The sequence below is a fragment of the Limulus polyphemus genome, unplaced genomic scaffold (assembly GCF_000517525.1).
Source record: "Limulus polyphemus unplaced genomic scaffold, Limulus_polyphemus-2.1.2 Scaffold514, whole genome shotgun sequence".
Taxonomy (NCBI): Eukaryota; Metazoa; Arthropoda; class Merostomata; order Xiphosura; family Limulidae; genus Limulus; species Limulus polyphemus.
Window position 1 is genome coordinate 229,820 of NW_013666124.1, and position 22,493 is coordinate 252,312.

Genomic DNA, 22,493 nt, shown 5'->3' on the forward strand with positions numbered 1-22,493 from the left:
GTACGTGCTTGACAAAGTTCTAAAAGATAACATGACTGCTATATCTCGAAAGTGCATCTTTCACACAGTAACGGTATAGTGTTTATTACCTAATATGAGCTAAATATGCTTTATGAGATAATCGAAAATCGAACGAAACACGAATGCTAGGACTAGCATCCCAAATGAAATGTTGTGAAAATATATACTCAAAAAATGTGATTCATTAAAGGAAAAACAACAGTAGTACAATGTGTTTCTGATTATATTTACTCTTGGTCCAGTTAGACTGAATTGTTGAATATATATAAAGTTACGGGGGGTTCGTTGAACTATAGACCGTACTTCACCTGCACAGCCTTAGTTTTATTACACAGCTACAACTACTTTCCCCATGCATTGTGAATGATAGTTTAGATGTAGGACAACTTTGGCTTTAAACATCGTGTGTTTTCTTAATTGTAAAATTTATTTTAATCTCATTCTAGAAAAATGCATTCTACCGCACTCCCCTCTCAGTAGTTTGTGCCCCAACTTCAATTACTTATAAAGCATGTATAACATTTACCTCTTTAATTCAAGCAGCACATTTGATTTAGGTTAATCGAAAGTAAGAAAACGTCGTTATTATGGATCCCCCCCTTTTCTTTAAACGCTAAACTTAGCTCCTCTGTTGTTTTATCTCTATAGTACGTACAACAGTTTTTGAACAGTACAGTGTGTGTGCAATAAAAGAAGGCTTTACAATCGACCACGTTAAAAAAAAGAATATAAGAAAGGCACTTCATTTTCCTATATTTTAGCTTTAATAACAACATAGAGTAGTTTCTTTAAAACCCTGTAGGTGAATTTTTTAAAAAATACATACAACATGTCAGGCAATTAAATCTATTAAATCGTTTATGTTTTGATAAATTTGTATAATGAGATTGTGAAATGGTTCGTTTATTTTTGTGAAAAGCTGAAGCTCTGGGAACTCTAGTTGTGGCTGAGGAAGTGTCATCAGGCCACCCAGCGGTATGACTGCGACTTACAACGCTAGCAACCGGGTATCGATACCCGTGATGGGCAGGCCACAGATAGCCTATTGTGTAGCTGAGTGCGTCACTACAAACAAACCGTCATCAGTGTTGGGTATGTCAGTCACGTTCAAAAGCAATAATAATTATAATGGGTGATTGAGCTACTCTTTATTTTCATTACATTGATAAATATACATGTATCATGAAACCGATTTCACAATTTTATTCATCATTCTTCAGTTAATATTCAATGATGTATGCACATATTAATTAAGTTTTGCCGCTCAATTCACTTGCAAGAACTTGTTATGTAGTTCTCGTGCGTTCAGTCAGTCGATAGTAAATTTCTAACTTATTCATAAAAGGAAGCTTTACCAGTATATCTTATTTACTGGAAAGGTTATTTATTAAAATGCTTTGATCTTAATTTATTAAGTTAGGAAAGTATCTGAGTTTTGTAAACAATGTATCCAAATGCTGCATCACTGTTCCAGTTATAGACACTGTTGTAGACCGAACGCCATATACAAAATTTTAATAACTAGCCACTGTACATTTTCAACGGTAACAAACGTTTTAATTTCGTTGCTAAGTAACATGTAATTGAATTACTTCATTTGTAATTCTGACAGTTTTCTTTGTACAACTGCAATTCTTTGAAGAGTCTAACTCAATGGTGAAATTGAGTTATGAAACAACAGTATAAAAAAAAAAAGAAGTCGGAAAATCCCAAAAACTATTTACGAGGAGTATGTAAAACTAAAGTTCTATCCATAAGAACGTCCATAAGAAGGGTTTGCAAATACAACGAATTCTTTAATGATCTTCTTATTTTAAGGTATTTACGGCTACTAGATGCTGGTAAGTATAATAATGTATTCTGTTAACACAGTGCTAAATTTTCATCAGAAAGTACAAGATAAGTTTATTGTCGGCTTTCGTCATTGTGTACCTAAAGAAATTGCACAAGCGGATCTGTTAGTTGGCACAGTTCCTGCATACATAAAGAAATCTACTAGCCCTGTAAGTCAGATTACAACTGAACCAGCCAAACGGGTGACGTGATTTTGAATCAAGACTAATTTCTATAAGTTAAGCAAAATATATATTTCTTTGCATGTTTTTTTTTTCCGTCACATATCAATAACAAGATCCGGGATACATTCAGGTGAGAGGAAGTAGTAACAACACTTACAAGTAGTAACGACACTTATGTATTTCAGTTACATTTCTCGTGCGTATTTTACTAAGATAAAGATGGTAAAGTGTTTTAAAATCAGTTTAATATTCTTAGCTTTAACCCTAGCTGTTTCATTAAACATTAGTATTGAAGGCAGGTATTGAAGTCAGTATGTTATTTTTACGAAACTGCTATTTATTCTAATTTGTGTAAACATGGTAACCAAACTTGACGAAGTTTGTATGAGTATTTCTATATATTCAATTTAATTCTCTAGATGTACCAACATTTGGATAAAGAAAATATTATATTTAAAGAATTCTCGACTAAAAACAACAACAACAACAACAAAACAAACAAAGTGGGGACAGATAATACACAGTTTTGTCCCTAGATGTCACTAAATTTGCGATTTGATTTTTTAAAGCTCTGGTTCAGCTTTGTGTCTAAAGGACGCTCAATTCTTTAAGGTTTAAACATCTCTGTGTTTCAATTAGTAATGCTCGTGATCTTAATCACTGGCAATCTGAGGGTCGTAGGTTCGAATCCCCTCGCCCTTTCAGTCGTAAGGGCGTTATAAAGTGACGGCCAATCCCACCATTCGTTGGTAAAAAGAGTTGCCTAAGAGTTGGCGGTGGGTGGTGATGACTAGCTACCTTCCCTCTAGTCTTTCATTGCTAAATTAGGGACGGCTAGAGCAGATAGCCCTCGTGTAGCTTTGCACGAAATTCAAACCAAACTAAGTAGTTCATTGTAATGTTAGAACAGAAATTGACAAATGTGATATGTAAAGAGAAGTACATAGGCAATTTTTTGTACTATGAATATACTTTTTAGGATATCATTGTACATATGTATTGAACTCGTAATGATCTGTGCATTACGTTTAAAACTGAAAATGCTAATCATTCCTACAAGGTTTATACCTTTATCGCATTTCATTTCTTTAAAATCATATAAAAAGAAACTTTTTGTTTAACATTGCCGAGTTCAATGACAGAATAACCCTTAAGATAAACGCAATATAACACTCGTAATAAGCGATATTTCACAAACTTAAGTCGCACTACAAATATACGGATCTTACATGTTGATTTTTATTAAAGTGAACTCTGAGGGTCGTGGGTTCGAATCCGCATCCCACCAAACATGCTCGCCCTTTCAGCCGTGGGGGCGTTATAATGTGACGGTCAATCCCACTATTCGTTGGTAAAAGATTAGCCCAAGAGTTGGCGGTGGGTGGTGATGACTAGCTGCCTTCCCTCTAGTCTTACACTGCTAAATTAGGGACGGCTAGCGCAGATAGCCCTCGTGTAGCTTTGCGCGAAATTCCAAAAAACAAACATTAAAGTGAACAAATTTTGCTCACTTTAATGAAAATCTTAAAAATCTAAGTTGTCTGTTGAAGCATGAAAAGATGGCAACATTATATAAAATAAAAAGTAGAATGTGGCTGGAATGGCCTAATGGTCTCTGTGCTGGATTTTCGTTCAAAAGGTCCAAGATTCAAATTGCGAAATGCTATTGAGTATACCCCGCACTTTTCTCTGTTGGGGCGTTATTTGGTAAACAGTAGCTAAATAGGCATGTAACGCATATTCTGTCGTTTAGATTGAAAATCCAAAATACTTCAAATATAACGAAATGTATCCAAGTGTATACATAATTTTTCAATTATGAAGATCCTAGTAAAAATAAAATAAAATAATAAATAACACACACACAAAAATTCATTCCTGTAAGCGATGTTTTCTATGCAAATTGACATTTACACACAAAGAAACTGTGGGAGAAATATTAGCTTCTTATACGCAAACACGTTTTTGAGTTTTATTTTTACCATTCTTGGATAGACGTTTAACTCATGAAATATCTGATTATATTCCAATATATCCAAACAATGAAGTTTTTATTACTACAGATTATTGAATTTATATTTAACAGACTCTTTGTTGAATAAAGTTTATCAAATATTACTTTTAGGTGCTGTAGATAAAAACCAATATTTAAAAACATTTATGCGACATCCATTATCGAAATGTATAAGAGACTGAATTTTTACAAACTCAGAGGACGTTCTTCCTTCATCCGCATCGTCAGCTAATGTCTTTTTTTCTTTGAACGAGCAGTGCATGGGGATTCGTTACCAGGCTGCATACTATCGGGACCTGTAAAGGGGGCCAGGTGGCTGGTGGGGGATCGTCAGGCACGCGACACCCTTATCATTTTAACTTCTGACTGGGCTTCAACCGGTTGTAGGATCCCGTTGCTCCAACACAGGAATAATCTCGGTTAAGACTTTTTTTTAAAAAACTTTGTTGCAGACGACACAATTTTGAACAAAGAAGATTTTTACAAATTATTCATTTGCTGCGTTTATGATAAAACAAGAAGAATAAGAAAATAAGTAAGTTAAATAACAGCGAATAAAAGAAGGAAATTAGCAAAGACGGACTTCCGGAAGAAATTTATCAAGGAAAGACCCTTCTGGACGTACTATGTGATGGCTGGTTTGAGTATTACGTTGCTTTTACTTTACATTCGTAAGTTTTTCTTCTTTTTTAAAATTTTACCTTAAATAGAACAACCTAATTACAAGTCTGAGTATTCAGTTGAAAACCGAATACTGGAAGTTCGTTTTACAGCTGTTTAAATTAAAAAACGTGTTAGTTATATTACTTGCATGAAGTGCCAAGGTTTATAGTCAATCTGTAAATTGCACTTGAATTAAAAACCGAGCATAAATAAGACATAATTTTTTCTAAAAAGCTTATATGATATAGTTTGATAAATAACCATGTATATTTATAAACATACAGATATATATAACTTCTTAAAATGCAAAATTGCTACCATGTCACTGCATTCATGTTCTTTTTTGGTGTACTTGTTCATATTGGAAATTAATGTTTCCAGGGCGTTAGGCAAGTATTGCTAACAATATGACACTTCACCCAATACTAAATCTCTGCTACAGGTACCTCTACACTCGTCTAGCCACATTGATTAGAAAGTTGTTCCTCTGTGGTAGTAGAGGGCATGTTTTTTGTTTGATAATAGTTATAATACTAATAGTTAAGGAACTGATGCAACTATAACATAATTTATACACACATGGTGTAAAAACACCTGGAGATAATAACATTTGCATTTACATGTGAAGCAGGAAGAAACTTGCTGAAAAATACGTTTCTAATTTTTTTCTCTTCTGACCTTTAATTTCAATAATGTAATATAAAACGTTTAGTCTCTGTCTAAGTATGATTCACGAAAAAGGGTTAGATATTCAAATAAGGTTTAAGACTTAGTAACATATCAGAAGGATGAAAAAACACTGACCACGTAATAAATAGCCAAAAACGTGATTAGAAGAAAAGAAATTTAGCAATTCTCGAAATAAAAAACTTTTAGATTAACACATTTTTCTCTACGAGTTTCAGAATGTGTGGATATTAAGAGTACTTAAACGATAATTGTTTGTTTTGGAAATAAAAAAGTTTGGGTGATCAATATAACGAATTTTGTTTCTGAATTTACGCTATATATCTGTTAACTATTTTGTCAGGTTGTCACTAAGGCCCACAGTGGGGATAAACTTCTATAAGCTTTAAAATCCATAAGATAAAGATGGTGTTGTTGTATAATATATATATATATATATACTCCTCAAGGCGTCTATTCCAGTTTCGAACCCCTGTGAGAACATAAAATACAACTATGGGAAAGATTTTTGGCCTACAAAATGTTGCATTCTTTGAAAATTTTTAGTGTTGGTTTTTGTTTAGTCATATGGATGTATATATGAGTATATGTATATCTACCTAGTGAATTAGATGTCTCAGTATTACCAAGTCTACATCCAACTGTGTAGGAGGAAAGGCAAACGCGACACGTCGTTACAGGTTGTTTTTGCGTGTCTGTACAATGCAAAACTGTATAATGAGTTATGACAGCTGTGTCCGCAGCAGGGCTTAGACCCAGAATTTTAGCGTTAGATCCCATAAAAATTACCGCTGAGCCTCCAGGGAATCGTCTTAATACTAAAACTATATATAATTCCTAGAAATACACTGCTAATTAATACAGTCTACAAAAAAGGTAAAACTAAAAGAATTCTCCCATGACTGACTTTAGTGTATCTTCTAAAAACTCATCTCCTTGTCACTTGGTGAGTATAGCAAACGTTTGTCATTAAACGTAACGAATCAGTTGTTCGAGCATCTGTTTCTTTTTAAGGTGTCCTTTAAGTGAGTCAAGTTTGATCTTGGTTCAGAACGACTATTTCTTGAATAACAGTTTAAACTAGCATCATTTGTTACCGATTCGATTTCATGAGCAGCACTCATATAACTCATGCGAAGACGCAACACTCGTCTTTCTGGGAATTAAGAAGCCTTATAGGAGTACTACTTGTGTTATGGGGTGAAGGTCTACAACTTCTTACAGGATTTAACTTCAGATGCTTTGACTCTATTTAAATTTTAGCCATTGTAAACTTTGACTTGTGCACAGATATGACAAAAAATAGTATATTTTAAAAGTAAAATTTTATTTCTTGAAAGCGATATTAAATGAACAGAAAAATCAAGTTAGCTGAGTGAAACGTTACACTACTGTGTGAGAAATAACATTCTAGGGCTTCGTTTTTTTCCCTCTTAACAACCGACGTGCCATTTCTGAAACCATTGCACGTACAGTTTAGGGCTTCAAATTTATGGTCTTAATGACCGACTCGTCAGTTAACGATTTTATAATTAAAATTACGATTCATACAATGATGTTTTTAAGTTAGTTTCACGAGTACTTTAAGTTTAGCAGCATTTTTTACGCAACACAATTATAAAACCACTTCTATTACAAATATTTTATAAGTGTATCGTTTTGATTTAAACTATTGAAATATTTTAATGTATTTTGTTTTATATACAGACTACTGACGGAGACATGAAAACACAAGTAATATGTAGAAGTTATACGAGGAAACTTTATAGTTTGTAGAAATTCTAATTAATGTAAAAAATAACATTTAAACGATACATAGTGCTGAATTTGCATTAACAGAAGGAACGTCGTAAGACAGTCGACTTGATGTGAGCAGTATTAGACTAAAAGTGGGTACTCAGTAGTGAGCTACGCAGCGTTGATCATATTCAACTTTCAAAAAAGACGAAAATATGTTTGTATGTCCGTCTTTATAAACGAACACCAACTATGTTTGACAGGATAATGAAGAATAATATTCTACATATGTCCCCCATGTTTCATCAATATCCGATCATTTTTTACTGAGTTATAGAGCAAAGATAGTGTGAAATATCGATCCCCATGTTAATAGATAGGGATTTTCTAGATGTTCGTGACCTTTTCTGGAAATATTGCTGACAAACACAAACAAACACGTATATAACCTCCATCCACCTTCGGCGGCGGAGGTAATAAAACCCTTTCAATTAAGTATAATTAAAACTCTGGATCTGACATAAGTAAACAAACTACTTAAGTATTCTCTAATCTGATAGAGGAGTTCTATTAATGTAAGTTTATTGTGGTTTTATTATTTTAAAACAAAGGTCAATAGAGTTATGATAAATGGGGTTTGCTACTCTGCGTAAATGATATAAATCCTGTGTATGGGGCTTAATTAGATCGCTTTTCCCCTTCACATCAGATGTGAAAATAATAAAAACCTTAAATTGTATGTAACGTCTTCTTGTAAATTGTGTATATTATGGGATTTCTGTCACATACTTAGGTAAACAGATTTATTGTTCTGCTTAGGAAACAACATGCCAATTAAAGTTTAAAGAATTCGGTTATTTTTATTTTATTATCAACACCTGTTAAAATAAACAAAAGAAAAACATTATAGTACATTTAATTTTAGAATTTATTTCTTACTTTTATTTTAAGTTTCGTTGATTTATTGTAATGTGAAATGTAAAATATATCACTTTGGAGGAACCGTCTTTATAGTGATTTCCATAAAAAATAGGCCACCGCAGGCTGAACCTGAGTTGGATCATAATTACGCGAGTTTTGACGGTTACTTGTGAATACCCGGAACGGTGCTTAAAACAGATGCTGTTTGGGACTGTTGCATAAAGCGGCAATGCACCTTGTTTCCATAGACGGTATATCACGTGCAGTGAGGTCAATTCGTGAGGTGAGCGCCCCCACATGATATACACTATTAGGTCTGCCTTATTTACCATCAAGAAGGAATGACGACATAGATGAGCACATAAGTATTTGTAGATTGTGAATTACGAATTAAATGACACTATATTTCCTCTAGCGTTTCTTATAGCTTCCAAAATTGTTATATATGTATCATATATAAATTTATATACTCCTTTTCCTTTTTATGTGATTCTCAGTTCCTTAAAGACAATTCTTCTAGCAAACTACGATCATAGATACTTGAAAATAGTTAGTTAAGTTACTAATCCTTCAAATTAAAACAGAAAATTAATTAGCTAAGTCACCAATCCTTCAAATTAAAACAGCAAAATATATAGTTAAGTCACTAATCCTTCAAATTAAAACAGCAAAATATATAGTTAAGTTACTAATCCTTCAAATTAAAACAGAAAAATATATATTTAAGTTACTAATCCTTCAAATTAAAACAGAAAAATATATAGTTAAGTTACTAATCCTTCAAATTAAAACAGCAAATTAATTAGTTAAGTCACCAATCCTTCAAATTAAAACAGCAAATTAATTAGTTAAGTCACCAATCCTTCAAATTAAAACAGCAAAATATATAGTTAAGTCACTAATCCTTCAAATTAAAAAAGCAAAATATATAGTTAAGTTACTAATCCTTCAAATTAAAACAGCAAAATATATAGTTAAGTCACTAATCCTTCAAATTAAAACAGCAAAATATATAGTTAAGTTACTAATCCTTCAAATTAAAACAGCAAAATATATAGACAAGTCACTAATCCTTCAAATTAAAACAGCAAATCGAAACAAAGCTATTTAGTGTTTTATTTTTTTCTCTTCACTGCCGTTTGACTTTCGGCGTAGTTTAGACTTAGATAATACCATGATGTGTGCTTTGAAGCGCAGTTCTTCATCATTATTACTACCACGTAAAAGCCACTGACCTGTTTCACGAATAAGGCATCAAGTTCTAAGGTCAGGAAAAGACAACAATGTACAAAAAGTAGGTCGTAAGAAAAACAAAGAAAACAATCATAAATGTACTGCAGAAAAAACAACAGACAACATAGCCTATTTCCCAGTCTGGGGATCAAGAAAGTTCATTATTTGTACTTTACTCACTCTTCCGGTTCCTAAAAATGTAAAATGTTATCCACTACTGTCTTTTTCATATCAAAAATAGACTGGTCGATCGCAAAGGTGAATATTATTTTAATACGCAATTCATTTTATTCAGTACGATAGTCGTTAACTAGAAAAATATGCTCGTCTGTAATACTTTTTTTTTTCAGGACCAAAGGTTTATTTGTTTGTTCGATGTTAAGCAAAAAGCTATATAATAGGCTATCTGTGCTCTGCCCACCACGGGTATCGAAAGCCGGTTTCTAGCGTTGTAATTCCGCAGACATACCGCTGGGCCGCCACTGAAGAGGCGGGGGGGGGGGGGTAAAGACAAAAAAAAAAGAAGAACACAATTCTCCTACTTTATTTTGCAACATATGGGCTTAAATCTGGTGGATCATAATAAGGCAGTTTCATTGCTTTGGGAAGTTTTTGAATCCACGCTAATTTGTGTTTTCTGTTCTCTTCCCGAGAGGTGTGCGTTTTTATTGTGATAAAGACAATATATTAGTATTACTTTACAAGCCTTGAAATAGAATATATATAGCTTTTCAATGTTAAAAAGCAAAGATCTTAGATGGCAGTTCGTGGTCGTCACTAAAGAGTTTAAGTTGTGTTACATGACGCCCCTCAGTGGCACAGCGGTGTGTCTGCGGACTTACAACGCTAGAGTCCGGGTTTCGATACCCGTGGTGGGCGGAGCACAGATAGCCCATTCTGTGGCTTTGTGCTTAATTACAAATAAACAATAGATAATTTTTACATGGCTAATGTAAAACAGTATTTCGTGACTAATAATTTGCACATTTTTTAAAATATATCTTACACTAAAAGTTATTTGTCGCCCAGTATTAATGATACATTATGTACAAATAAGTTATTTGTCGCCCAGTATTAATGATACATTATGTACAAATAAGTTATTTGTCGCCCAGTATTAATGATACATTATGTACTAATAAGTTATTTGTAAAAATGCTCCCAGATTTTATGAGATTGTGGCGCCCAATTAAATGCTTAAATTTTCTGAGAAATATAATAACTCAGAAATATTCAATTTTGACATTCTACAAAAATTCTAACCTCTTATATGTAATAGTGACTTCATCATCTTTCTTGGAGCCCACAAGATATCTGATACCATTACAGAATAAAAATATGGTAATTTGAATTACCATCTGTTTTAGTAAACACATTTTAGAAGTTAGAGAATAATAAAGATCGCTAAATGAGTCGAAATATTTGATAAGACATGTTTTGTTTTGTCTCTGTAAGAACTAGTATGATATTGTGTATATATACATGTAGGTTGAGTATGCTATATTACAACGTTTTAGGAACCTCACCACGTCGCTACAGTCCATGTTGCTACGACCGGCAATGTTATATCTGATGACTGTGAGTATTAACAATAGCCCTGCAACGTAGTTACCATTGCAAAAGGCTCTGTCGTAAGGCTATCGTGTCCAAAGCACACATCTCTTTTCTGTTTGTTTTCTATAATCTATCTCATGTACAAGGGCTTCAGTTTCCCAGCGGCCGTTTCAGCAGTCCAGTCGTCTGTTGTTAAAAGTAGAGCCACACAATGGGCTATCTGTATTATGCTCATCACTGCTACTGAATTTGTTTAGCTCTGTAAACCTCAAAACTTAGTGTTGAGCCACCGTGGGTCTAATGAGTAAGTAAGATATTATCTTCTCACATAAAACACCAAGCCGGAAGAAGAGTTTCATGTTCTATAGTACCGAATAAGCCCAGAATAACACAATTTCGTGAGTTGTAAGAATATGACATTTCAATTTCTACTGCAAGGCTGCTACAGAAAAGATGCTATGTTGGAAGAGATACTGTGACCAACTTGTGACTTTTGTTATTGGTAATTACATATAATTTTCTATTTCTAAAATGGGAAAATAAGCGATCTCTGAATGAAACTTTAGTTCTTATTCACATAATTACGACCAATTTGTTTAGTAGAAATTACGACAACCACGTTATTCACAAATGTCTTAGCGTTGTAAGTACCAAGTAACTGAACACTTGTGTATTAGACCTACTTTCTGCATGAAGTCTGAGAATCAACTAGTGGATTTTTCACATCTCCTGTCCTGGTTTACTTTCATCTACATTTAATGTCATCACTACTACTCATAATTGCTTACACGAAGGCCCTTTATAATAGACCCAACAAACTGCAGGACACGAAACAAACTGGTAAAATTATCGTATAAGTTATAGCAGAAAAGTAAAATTTAGAGCGAGCATTGTTCAAGTTATTATTATTATTTAATTAATCATGTGCAGGTTTTATTCTATAGAACGTAGACGAGGCTTTTGGAATTTCAATAATTCTTTATAGAATATACACAGTTAAAATGTCTTACAACACTTTAAGTATCATAAGAATATGTCTAATGTCATTATTTGTTTTGTTTATTTCTCTACAAATGATATCAAGAAAGGTCGTGGTTCATGATAATTGTATTTTGTTTTAGGTTTAAACTGAACTCAGCACATTCTAAAAGTAATATCAAGTTTTCACTCTTAAAAATATTTGTTTGTTTGCTTCAGAATTACCCCCCCCCCCACAGTGGCTCAGCGAGAAGTCTTTGGTGGGCATAGCACAGATAGCCCAATGTGTGGGTTCGTGCTTATTTACAAAAAGAAAAAAAATACAAAAATGTTCCAGAATTTTGCACAAAGACACACTCACTGATAGACTATACTGAAGACAGTTTGTGATCAGTACCTACCGCTAACGTTTGGATTACTCATGTCTGATCGAATAGTGGAATTTAATTGTTACTTTATTGTGCATCTACAGTCTCAAACTACGGAACGTGTTTTTGCGACAAGAGAACGCATGAATCCTCGTATTAATATATAACAAAATAAAAGTGGTGTCATACGATAAAGAATTGAATAGCCATGCTGGTGTAAATGCTAAGTGACCATCAAAATAAAAAAAAACCAACAACAAAAAACAAAATAGCCAGTTAGCACAGGGAAAATAATCGTTTTAATTGCTCAAGTGTTTAATCCGAACAGAGTGACCTTGTAGTTACTCTGTTGACTCACGCCCTTATTGTCAGTCCTCATAAAGTGTTTACTTTTAAGTTCTTTACACAATAGATGGTGCTAAAACTTAGATAACTAACACAACCAAGTTTCCTTTTTTTTTCATAAGTAGATTTACGTTGAAGTTATTACTTTCAATCCCAGAAGGAGGTCTTGCTACAAGAACGCTTTATATGTGTAACCGTTCTCACGAAACACACACGAATAAATAAAGAAGTTTCTGTTGACCACTCAGTTGAACAATCAGTTGGTCACCAATCATTTCGTGTTCACGCTCCATGTATCCTACAGAATGATTACAAGGAGGAATCCATGTTTCAAATGATTATGTCTTTAAATCTTTTCATCTTAGGGGGAGCTAAATTTCATCAGAGGCATAGTGAGAACATAAGTGTACGTGATGCAGGATGTTTCAATTACTGTCACAGAAAATTTTCAGTGTTCTTTCTCTTATTCTCGGTCAGCATTTGAAGCTTATTTATAAGTGAAACGACTGCAAGCATCATCAGTTCTGGAAAGGGTTCAATTCATAAGTGAAACGACTGCAATTATCATCAGTTCTGGAAAGGGTTCAATTCATAAGTGAAACGACTGCAAGCATAATCAGTTCTGGAAAGGGTTCAATTCATAAGTGAAACGACTGCAATTATCATCAGTTCTGGAAAGGGTTCAATTCATAAGTGAAACGACTGCAAGTATAATCAGTTCTGGAAAGGGTTCAGTGATTTTTGCAGTAAGTTGCACGTTGTCGTGTGTTTTCTTCAAACAACTAATATTGTATGTTGGAAGCTGTGGCGCCGGAAAGACTTCAGAAAAAGGGGGGGGGAGCTAAATAAATTTTATTAGCGAGTCAAATACGATAGCTGGTAGCCCAGTAAACATCTTAACTAAATTTTCAGGTGTCCATCACATGATCACATTCTGTTTGAGTCACAAAAAAATGAGACACCATGACATCAATTTTTGAAAAATTAAATTTGTGATGTATCCCCCACAAATTTTTTTCTAAAATAAAATTATTACTGAAATCTTGAGATTTTAAGTTTCTTTTTGATATGCGTTTTAATTTGTCTTTGATGAAATAATTCTTAAAAAACGAAACTTTAGCCCCAATTGTAGAATTTTAGTCCCCTGTTGGAATTTTTATTCTGATTGTTGAAATAAATACATTTTTTTCTATGGTTGAAAGGAAGAGAAATAAAATGGGTGTTGGTTTGTACCAAGATCACATTTATGTATGTAGATAATAATGTTTTTAGACAATGTACCATGTTCAAAGTTTCCGGATAAATTTTCCTCCTCACTGGGTCAGCGATAAGTTTATGGATGTATAACGCTGAAAATTGGGTTTCTACACCCATGATAGGCACAGCATAGATAGCTTATTGTGTAGTTTTGTGCTTAACAACAAATAAACAAAATGTGGATAAATAAAACTTAAGATTTTGTTTCTGTTGTGAAACTGTGTTCCCTTAAGAAAAGTACTCTTGTACCTTCTTCTTTTCTTTCACTCTTAAGGCCTTAGGATCGAACAGTTGTAGAGGTGCTATATCTGTGACAGTCACTTTAAGAGTAACCGTATAGACAGCGAGTGTTGTTGACTGATTGCTCTTCCACGATAGCAGCTAGAGATGGCTATGCTTATGCCTGTGTGGTCTCTAATCTGGCCGTTTAGCTCATGTTTCGTATAAGACGCAGTTCAGACGGAAAATATATAGTAAAAGAATATACTTTGAAACATTTTTATTATATTTGAGATGTAATAACAGGATTTGTCTTTTCAAGGGTTTCATCTACTTCAAGTCCTGGCTTTAGAAGCACAAGACAACATCTCACAAGGTCCTCCTCAGGTAATAGATTTGTAATGTATTTCAATTGTTTGAAAATTAAAAACAAAACAAACTAGACTAATTAGTTAGTAGCTAATACCAGTATAAGATAATTTAATTTAACTAGAATGTTAGTTTTGAAGTTCTGTTTTTCTGAATAGATTAAAAGTTTAAGATGAATTACTTGTAATTTTCATTTTCTAAGCTGATGTTTCAGTCACTTCCGTGTATCATCGTTTGGTGTTTAGTCGAGTCATGACAAAGCCATTGGAGTGACTAAATAAAACAAACAAACCAAAAAAAGATATTAAATGAAAAGCTTTTTGATATATAAATTGTTTCATATTTTTTAGATATAGTAATATTAAACTAGGCGTTACGTTTTGGATAAAATATTCTGTAAAGACTTTCTTTGCGTTGCTTGAAGAAAGCTGGTGGTTTTCGGTTGACTTATGAATAGTGTGCCTGATCTCTCTGACTTATGAATAGTGTGCCTGATCTCACAAAGAAGGAACCATTCTCAGGAAGAACAGATAACAAACGAAGCAAATGAAAAAAAGAATATATATATATATAAATTGTTCTTTTGCTGCAGTACATAAATATCTTATAACCGTCAAATTGGTTTTTGTTTTTAGGATCCACGAAAGTTTTCTACTGCTCTCAGCTTAGACGACGTTTACGAGCAAACAGAATACGTTTTGGACCATTTGCCCTTTGACTGTAATGGTAAACCTGACGGGGCTTATCCTGACTATCAGAGAGCATGCAAGTTTTTCTACCTGTGTGAAAGAGGACAAACCCACGTATTCTGGTGTTTTAATGGCACCATTTTCAATTCCGACACTGGTCACTGTGACTTGGCACATAGGGTGCGCTGTGTTGACCCCGAGAAGTCAACCTCGTCAGCGCTAGTTGGAGAGTGTATGGATCAAGAGGATGGGGTCTATACTGACTACGCTAGTGGCTGTAGTGGATTTTACTTATGTCGAGGTGTGTAAAAGAGAATATTCGAGTTTTATGACATAAAAATTAGTCTTTTAAAGTATCAGTCATAATCAGTTTGCTAGTGTACAAAATCTTAAATACAGAGTAAAGTATCATTTCTAAAGATGTACTTCACCACAAGAGAGTATTCTAGTTTTATGACATAAACATTTGTCTTTTAAAGTATCAGTCATGATCAGTTTGCTAGTGTACAAAATCCTAAATACAGAGTAAAGTATCATTTCTAAAGATGTACTTCACCACGAGTCATAGGCCAGTGGATACTTAAGATTTGTTTTTTATTTTTTCAAAGAGGATTAAATTCCTTACTTCAAAATTCAAAAATGTCGAAGAATGATAGATAAAAAAAATAGAAAACCTGTCCTGTTGGATTCAGATAATACCATTTTAACATAACTCTTTCTTAATTTTCTTCCATATGAGAAAATTTTAACCTTGAAACAACAACAAAAAAAGAGGGTTCATAAAGACTTGTCATCAATCAACAAAAACTATCACAGAGGTACAGAAGCTGTCTGACATTATTTGAAATCTATCCAGCAGTGGCCCAATTCTAACCAACCGACAACTAATACAACAGAGATACTGGTTCGCCCCCCCCCCCCAGTGGCACAACGGCATGTCTGCGAACTTACAACGCTAGAAACCGGGTTTCGATACCCGTGGTGAGCAGAGCACAGTGAGCCCATTGTGTAGCTTTGTGCTTAATTCCAAACAAACAAACAGATACTGGTTCTAACCAAAAGACGATTGGTAGTGAACCCAACAGTGACATTGAAAGTAACTAAATTAATAATTTAAAAAAAATTTTCGAGGTACTAGTGCTGATCAATAGACGATTTTAGCAAATTTATAAATATTGACTAAACTTGATTTATGATAAATTATAAGGAGATACTCCCTAAAATAACCTTCTTAAACTATTCAACAGAGGCACTGGTGCTGATAAAAAGTATTTACAACAAATCAGTTAGCTGGTATTAACTAAACAATGACTTGTAACCAATGGCAACGACAATGACTAAAAATAATTTCGAGCAATCAAATAGAAGTACTGGTACTGATCACAACTTGATTTGAAACCATCTTTATACAACTACTAGTACTGACTGAAATATGACTTTATTCGATCCATCATGTGCATAGGAAACGCCCATAAGACGGTTTGAAAAACGTTAGATAGAAAAGCATTTAAGGAAAACAAAAGGGTGATGCAAAATATTATTTTTGAAAAATAGACGCATCCTCCTCGTGGCTTTAGGTGCTACCAAGATGATAATTTTTTTACCAGTCTGTCGTTCGTTGGAGAAAGTTTCACCATGAACAAGCTTATGGATTCTGACTCCGAGCAGTGGAAAGCAGTAAGGCCAGTTAGGCCATGGTCTGACAACGTTTTTAATGTATAGCTACAACTTATGTATTAAAACTTGCTTGTTTTAATTCAATAAATTACGTTGTGTGTTTGCAGTATTTGCAGTTAAAATGACTCACGATTCAATCTCATAGCATTAAATTTGGAAAACCTTTCCCCTAGAAATGTTTTGATTTGCACTTATCGTGTATCACATTTTTTTAGCTGTGTCAATGGCCTGACCACCAAAAAAATTGCTTCCTACGCCAATGTGACCATAAACAATGTTTTACTCAACAAACTTCATAATTCCCAGAGACAGACTAGTGGAACTTTAAGATACACTTATTACACCTTTCAGAAATGCTCTTTGTATTTAAGTGAATTTTAGACACAAAAATATTGAATACTTTCATGGTCAACAGTATATTTAACACAAATTAGTAGGCAAACCTACACACGAACAATAGTCAATAACTTATTCTATAACTTTTCCTTGAAATATGGAAGTATTTGGCAAGTCTGGTGGGACCAAAAGCTACGTTGTAAACAAATTGATACGTATCTGTCAATAACAAATACCAGTGACATCTAATACGTAATAGTTAATGTTAATTAGGCTTCATACAAAGCTGTTATTTTTTAGTAGGAAACTGCCTTTAATGATAAAAAACGGTACAAGTTAACTCTCAACATTTTTATGTGTTACTGTGAAAGATATTTTTTAAGGAATATTTTGGACGTACTTAAATATAAATGATAAAAATAGTATTTAACGCTAATTTTCACGTGAAGTAACTAATATCATATTCCGATCAGAGCAAGCTATGTACTTAGAGCGAAACTAAAAATCAGCCTGGTTATGAGTGTAGCTAATTAGATATATGTTTGTTGAGTTTCTGCTTATAAAGGTAAGAAAGTATTGTTTCCTCATTTGGGTACTCTCGCTGTTAACCATTTGTTCGGCCATAATCCCAGTAATATCTCAAGAGGTTCAGCCACCTTAGGAGATTTAGGTTAGTCCTAAATACATATATTAACCTAATAATGCAAAACAATCTTTATAGTAAAAGTGTAATGACAAACAAAAACCAATATAAAAAGTAAGGACATTGAATATAAGAAATAGTATAATCAATATTGTGAACGAAAGTAACAATAAATAAATACAACACTTTATTTAGAAAATATAGAAACACTAACTACCTGCTTGAAGTGATGTTGTAGAAGAAAAATTGTCTTGAAGACGTGTAATAATTTGTTTTTACTAAATTTATTTATTTACTTATAAATAAATATACATATTATAAATCATGTAAAATCATTTTATTTTTAACTAGGAGGGCAAAAAGTGGACTTCAGATGTCCCGAAAACAAACGCTTTGACTGGAGGATAGGATCATGTCGAGACATGCAGGAAGTACCTTGTTTCCAACTGTCCTGTGAGAACAAGCCTGACGGATTATATGCTGATTATGTAGAGGGCTGTAAGCGATATTATTTATGCCGTGGCAGTGAAAGATTAGAGTATATTTGTCCTCCGGGGAAAATTTTTAATGAACAAATATTGAAATGTGATCATCCCAATCGAGTACAGTGCTTCAATTCCTCTACTTTTAATTGTAATGGCATGCCTGATGGTTATTATCCACAATATGATAATGGCTGCCGAGCGTTTCATCTCTGCATTAAAAACAAACCGAAGAGTTTTTCTTGTCCTGCAAACTTAGCATTCAGCAAACGCCCTCTAGCTTGCGATTACCCATCTAAAGCAAACTGTGAGAAGCCTGCAATTTCGGAATGTCGGAATAAGTCTAATGGGATATACGTCCTGTCGGAAACTGGTTGTCGGGAATTTTTGATTTGCAGAGATGGCCACGTGACACATCTCGGAGCGTGTGCTCAAGGTAAGCTGATGAATCCAGCTACTTGGAGATGTGACCATCGTTCGTTGGTGAAATGCTCTTCAGCAAAGGATCCTGACTGCGAAGGTAAACCTGACGGCATGTATCCCGATATTAACACTGGTTGCTCCGCATATTATGTGTGCATTAGCCATCGTAGAATCTTAACTCAGTATTGTCCAGAGTCGACTTTGTTTGATGCCTCAGTTGGAAGCTGTTTGGAATCCCCTCTTGTCTACTGCCAGAATAGTCCTGTCCTCACTTCAGTTCATCAGTGGAGTATGTCTCATTATGGCTGTGAAGGTCGAATAGGATTATTTCCAGATTTCATTTCTGACTGTAATCGTTACTACATTTGTGCATACGGAAGAAAAGAATTAATGAAGTGTCCAGAAGGTAAGAGGTTTAGTGCTGTGACTAAACAATGTCAAGAGTCTAATTCAGTTTCCTGCATAGCCCCGAAAATTCTTGGAAATTTCAGATGTTTGCAGGGTGACGAAGGAATATATATGGATGTAAAAAGTGATTGCACGAAATGGCACGAGTGTTGGGGAGAGGCCGGATGGACATACCTTTGCCCCAAAGGTAGCCGGTTCAATGTGGTTACACGCTCCTGTGATATCAGTGATAAGGAAGATTGTCAAAATATTGGAGAAGAGCTATTTCGTCCTTATACATTTAACTCGCAAATCATCCGTGTTTTACAGAAAACGGACTCTACATTTAGTTGCCGAGAAAAACTCAATGGGATTTATTCTGCCGGAGCACTGAGCTGCAGATTATTCTATATATGTGCTAATGAATACGCATTTTCCTACATGTGTCCTGAAAATCTAATGTATAATTTTAGAACTGAATCTTGCGATGATCCTATTCGGGTAAATTGTCAACAAGTACAGGACCCGTGGACTGAGGACAATGATGACTTTTCGTGTAGCTTAAAAACAGACGGTATGTATCCAGACTATTCCACAAACTGTCAGAAATATTTCATCTGCGAAAACGGACAAAAAATGACGGTCTATTGTCCGAAGCATCATTTATTTAACACTTTAACAATGGTTTGTGAGCTGGAATCTCAGGTAAAATGTAGACTTCCACTTTATGACGAGTACCAAGTACCACAAGAAAATGTCAAGGAACACGTAATAACTAATGAAAGAAGAAGTAACAATTCAACAATTGACCAGTCACATAAAAATGATTCTTCCGAAGGCTTTAAACCAATAGGCTTTACTGAGACTCAAAACAAAACTAATGCATTTTCAAATGAGAAAAATCTAAGAAACGAAACGCGATTGACGAATGAAAAACAACCATATCATGGTAAAATGTTCACTGAGAAAGATTCTATTTATCAAAGAGATGAAATGATGAAAGAAACGAACTATCCTTTTTTTAGCGACGTATTAGTAACAACACGCGTGCCTAACGATTATGAATATTTTAACTATGAAATATATGACATTCCTGAGTCATACAGTGCAAAAGTAGAAAAAGAAGGAGAAACATATGGTAAGTATCACAGAGTTATGGTTATTGCTGGTATTGCTCAGGACAAGACGAAAGATGGCGTACGAGATGAAACTTTTTATGAAACGCAACTACCTTACGAAAGGCTAGAATACGATGATGTTAACCGATATGATACTCCATACAACGTTGAAACAGAAGACGGAACAGTGGTAGAAAGACCACGTATCGCCACCACTACAACATCTATTCTCAAAGAAGGATTAGAATACTTTCGAAATACTGCGCAACTTGTCGGGTTAGGAAATACTAATGAAACAAACAGCGTTGTGAAAGATGTGAAGGAAAAATACTCAGTAACACCCAGTATGAGAAGCAGAATCTCTCCACCTAGCAGCAGCAGTAGTGAATATGAAGGTGGAAGCCAAGAGCCATCAATTAACAAATCAAATATAAAGTCACAGCCGAACGAGAGTGCCAGTCAAAAGTACTATTTTCCTGTAACGAAAACGAGTTCCCAAGAAAACACTTTGTCACCATTACGTAAATCTACACTTGGAGAAGAGGCATCATTGTTCCCAAGGTCGACAAGAAGACCTCACACAGTTACTTATAGACTGATTCATCATACTTCATTACCAGCTATAATAAATCCTCCCCTTAGCACTCAACAATATTCAATAGGAGAAACTGACTTTAGTTCTTCATCAATACGCCAGTCTGATGAGACAGCATCAGATTCATCACTGACGAATGAACATGGGTTTGAATGTCCCGAAGGAGAAACTGGTTTCTTTCCAGATTATGAGAGCGGATGTAAACAATTTCATATTTGTTACAGAAATATCAAGAAAACATACAGCTGTCCAAGTGTGTTGCTTTTTAACCCTGAATCAAAAAATTGCGATCTTCCTAAAAACGTCTTTTGCCAAACACCAAAGCTTTCCAGCGTGAAAGATATGAAATGCGAAGAGAGAATGAATGGATATTATCCAGATTTTAAGTCGGGATGTCGACAGTATTATGCTTGTTTTCAAGATCAGGTATTTCTATACACTTGTTCCACAGGAAAACTTTTCAATCCTAGGACAATGGCCTGTGACTTGGCCGAAACTGTATTGTGTGTTAACCCTGAAAAACCTACAACAGACATTACGATGCGTCCGAAAGCCAGCAATGTTGTTGACAAAATGTCTAAACCAGCTCATGTCCATGGTGTTCCTCACCGTTTTTTGTTCGATTGCTCTAATAAGCCGGATGGTTTCTACCCTGATTATGCGAGATCCTGTCACGTATTCTATAGATGTAAAGATGGAAAAAAGATTTCACATTATTGCAAGCAAGGATTTTTATTCAATGCCGATCTAGGAATATGTGACTTTGAAGAAAACGTCACTTGTACTTCCCCCACAAATGATAACGTTACGGAACAGCTATGATGCACGTGACAAACAAACAGCAGATTGAAAATCAAATTTCAGAAAATGTTCAAATTGAGAAGAGCTCTATTATTCTCAAAGCAGGGATTTTCGTTCACATAACGGTTGTTTAATAAAAGAACTCTTAGACTATTTAAATGAGCGTCTCAATCTGAGAAAAAAATGCAGTGAATATGTGTGTGTGTGTGGGTGCAAGGGAGCTGATAAGATGAGCTGCAAGTCTAAATGAAAGAAAACAGCTAATAGAGTAACTCACATGCGATAATTCCCTAATAGCTTATTAGAAACCAAACATAATATCAAATAAAACTATCTTTTGTGATAAACAAATAATTACCGGGAAGATTCTTGTGACAACTAGGTCGTGCCATAAACAAAACAGTTTTTCTCCATTTAGGTCAGTAACTATATTTGATTAACGTTAAATTTTTACTTTTTGAATTATGAATAATCAACAATGCTAGAGGTTTTGTAATTTTTTTTACCATACCGAAATTCAATAGATGAAAAATACATGTTTCTAGCCTATTTCGTCCAAAATCATATTTTTATAATCTGATAAAGTTAATTAAGTGACCATGTTTTATTTATACTTTTTCTGTAAATACAAATGACTTTCTTAAATAAAACAGATTCATATTATTTGGTCTGATTTTAATGTGAAACACCACAGTATTTCAACTCCACTACTACCCATCAACATAATCACGTTTTTCTATTATTTTAAGTTTGTCCTACAGGGATTTTAAATTTGTTACTTAATTAAAAGAAACGATAAATACAGCTTGTACAGACATTTAACTTGTATGTTACGCTAGAGTATTATATTGCAGTTTAAGTATTTATAATATTACTTGTAACGTGTAGGTTCATTCTCGCGAAAATATTGGTAATGTCATGAAACAAATGAGTTTATAAACTTATATATATATATATA

The 22,493-nt window shown here is 34.1% G+C and overlaps 1 protein-coding gene across 1 annotated transcript; it reads left to right on the forward strand.

The window, feature by feature from the left end:
• The first annotated feature begins 4,638 nt into the window (after positions 1–4,638).
• LOC111085628 lies at positions 4,639–22,029 on the forward strand. Its single transcript, XM_022385118.1, has 4 exons — positions 4,639–4,724; positions 14,338–14,402; positions 15,020–15,374; positions 18,081–22,029. Exons 1-4 carry the CDS (start codon positions 4,685–4,687, stop codon positions 21,554–21,556), a joined length of 3,936 nt encoding a protein of 1,311 aa, XP_022240826.1. The 5' UTR covers positions 4,639–4,684; the 3' UTR covers positions 21,557–22,029.
• The last annotated feature ends 464 nt before the right edge of the window (positions 22,030–22,493 follow it).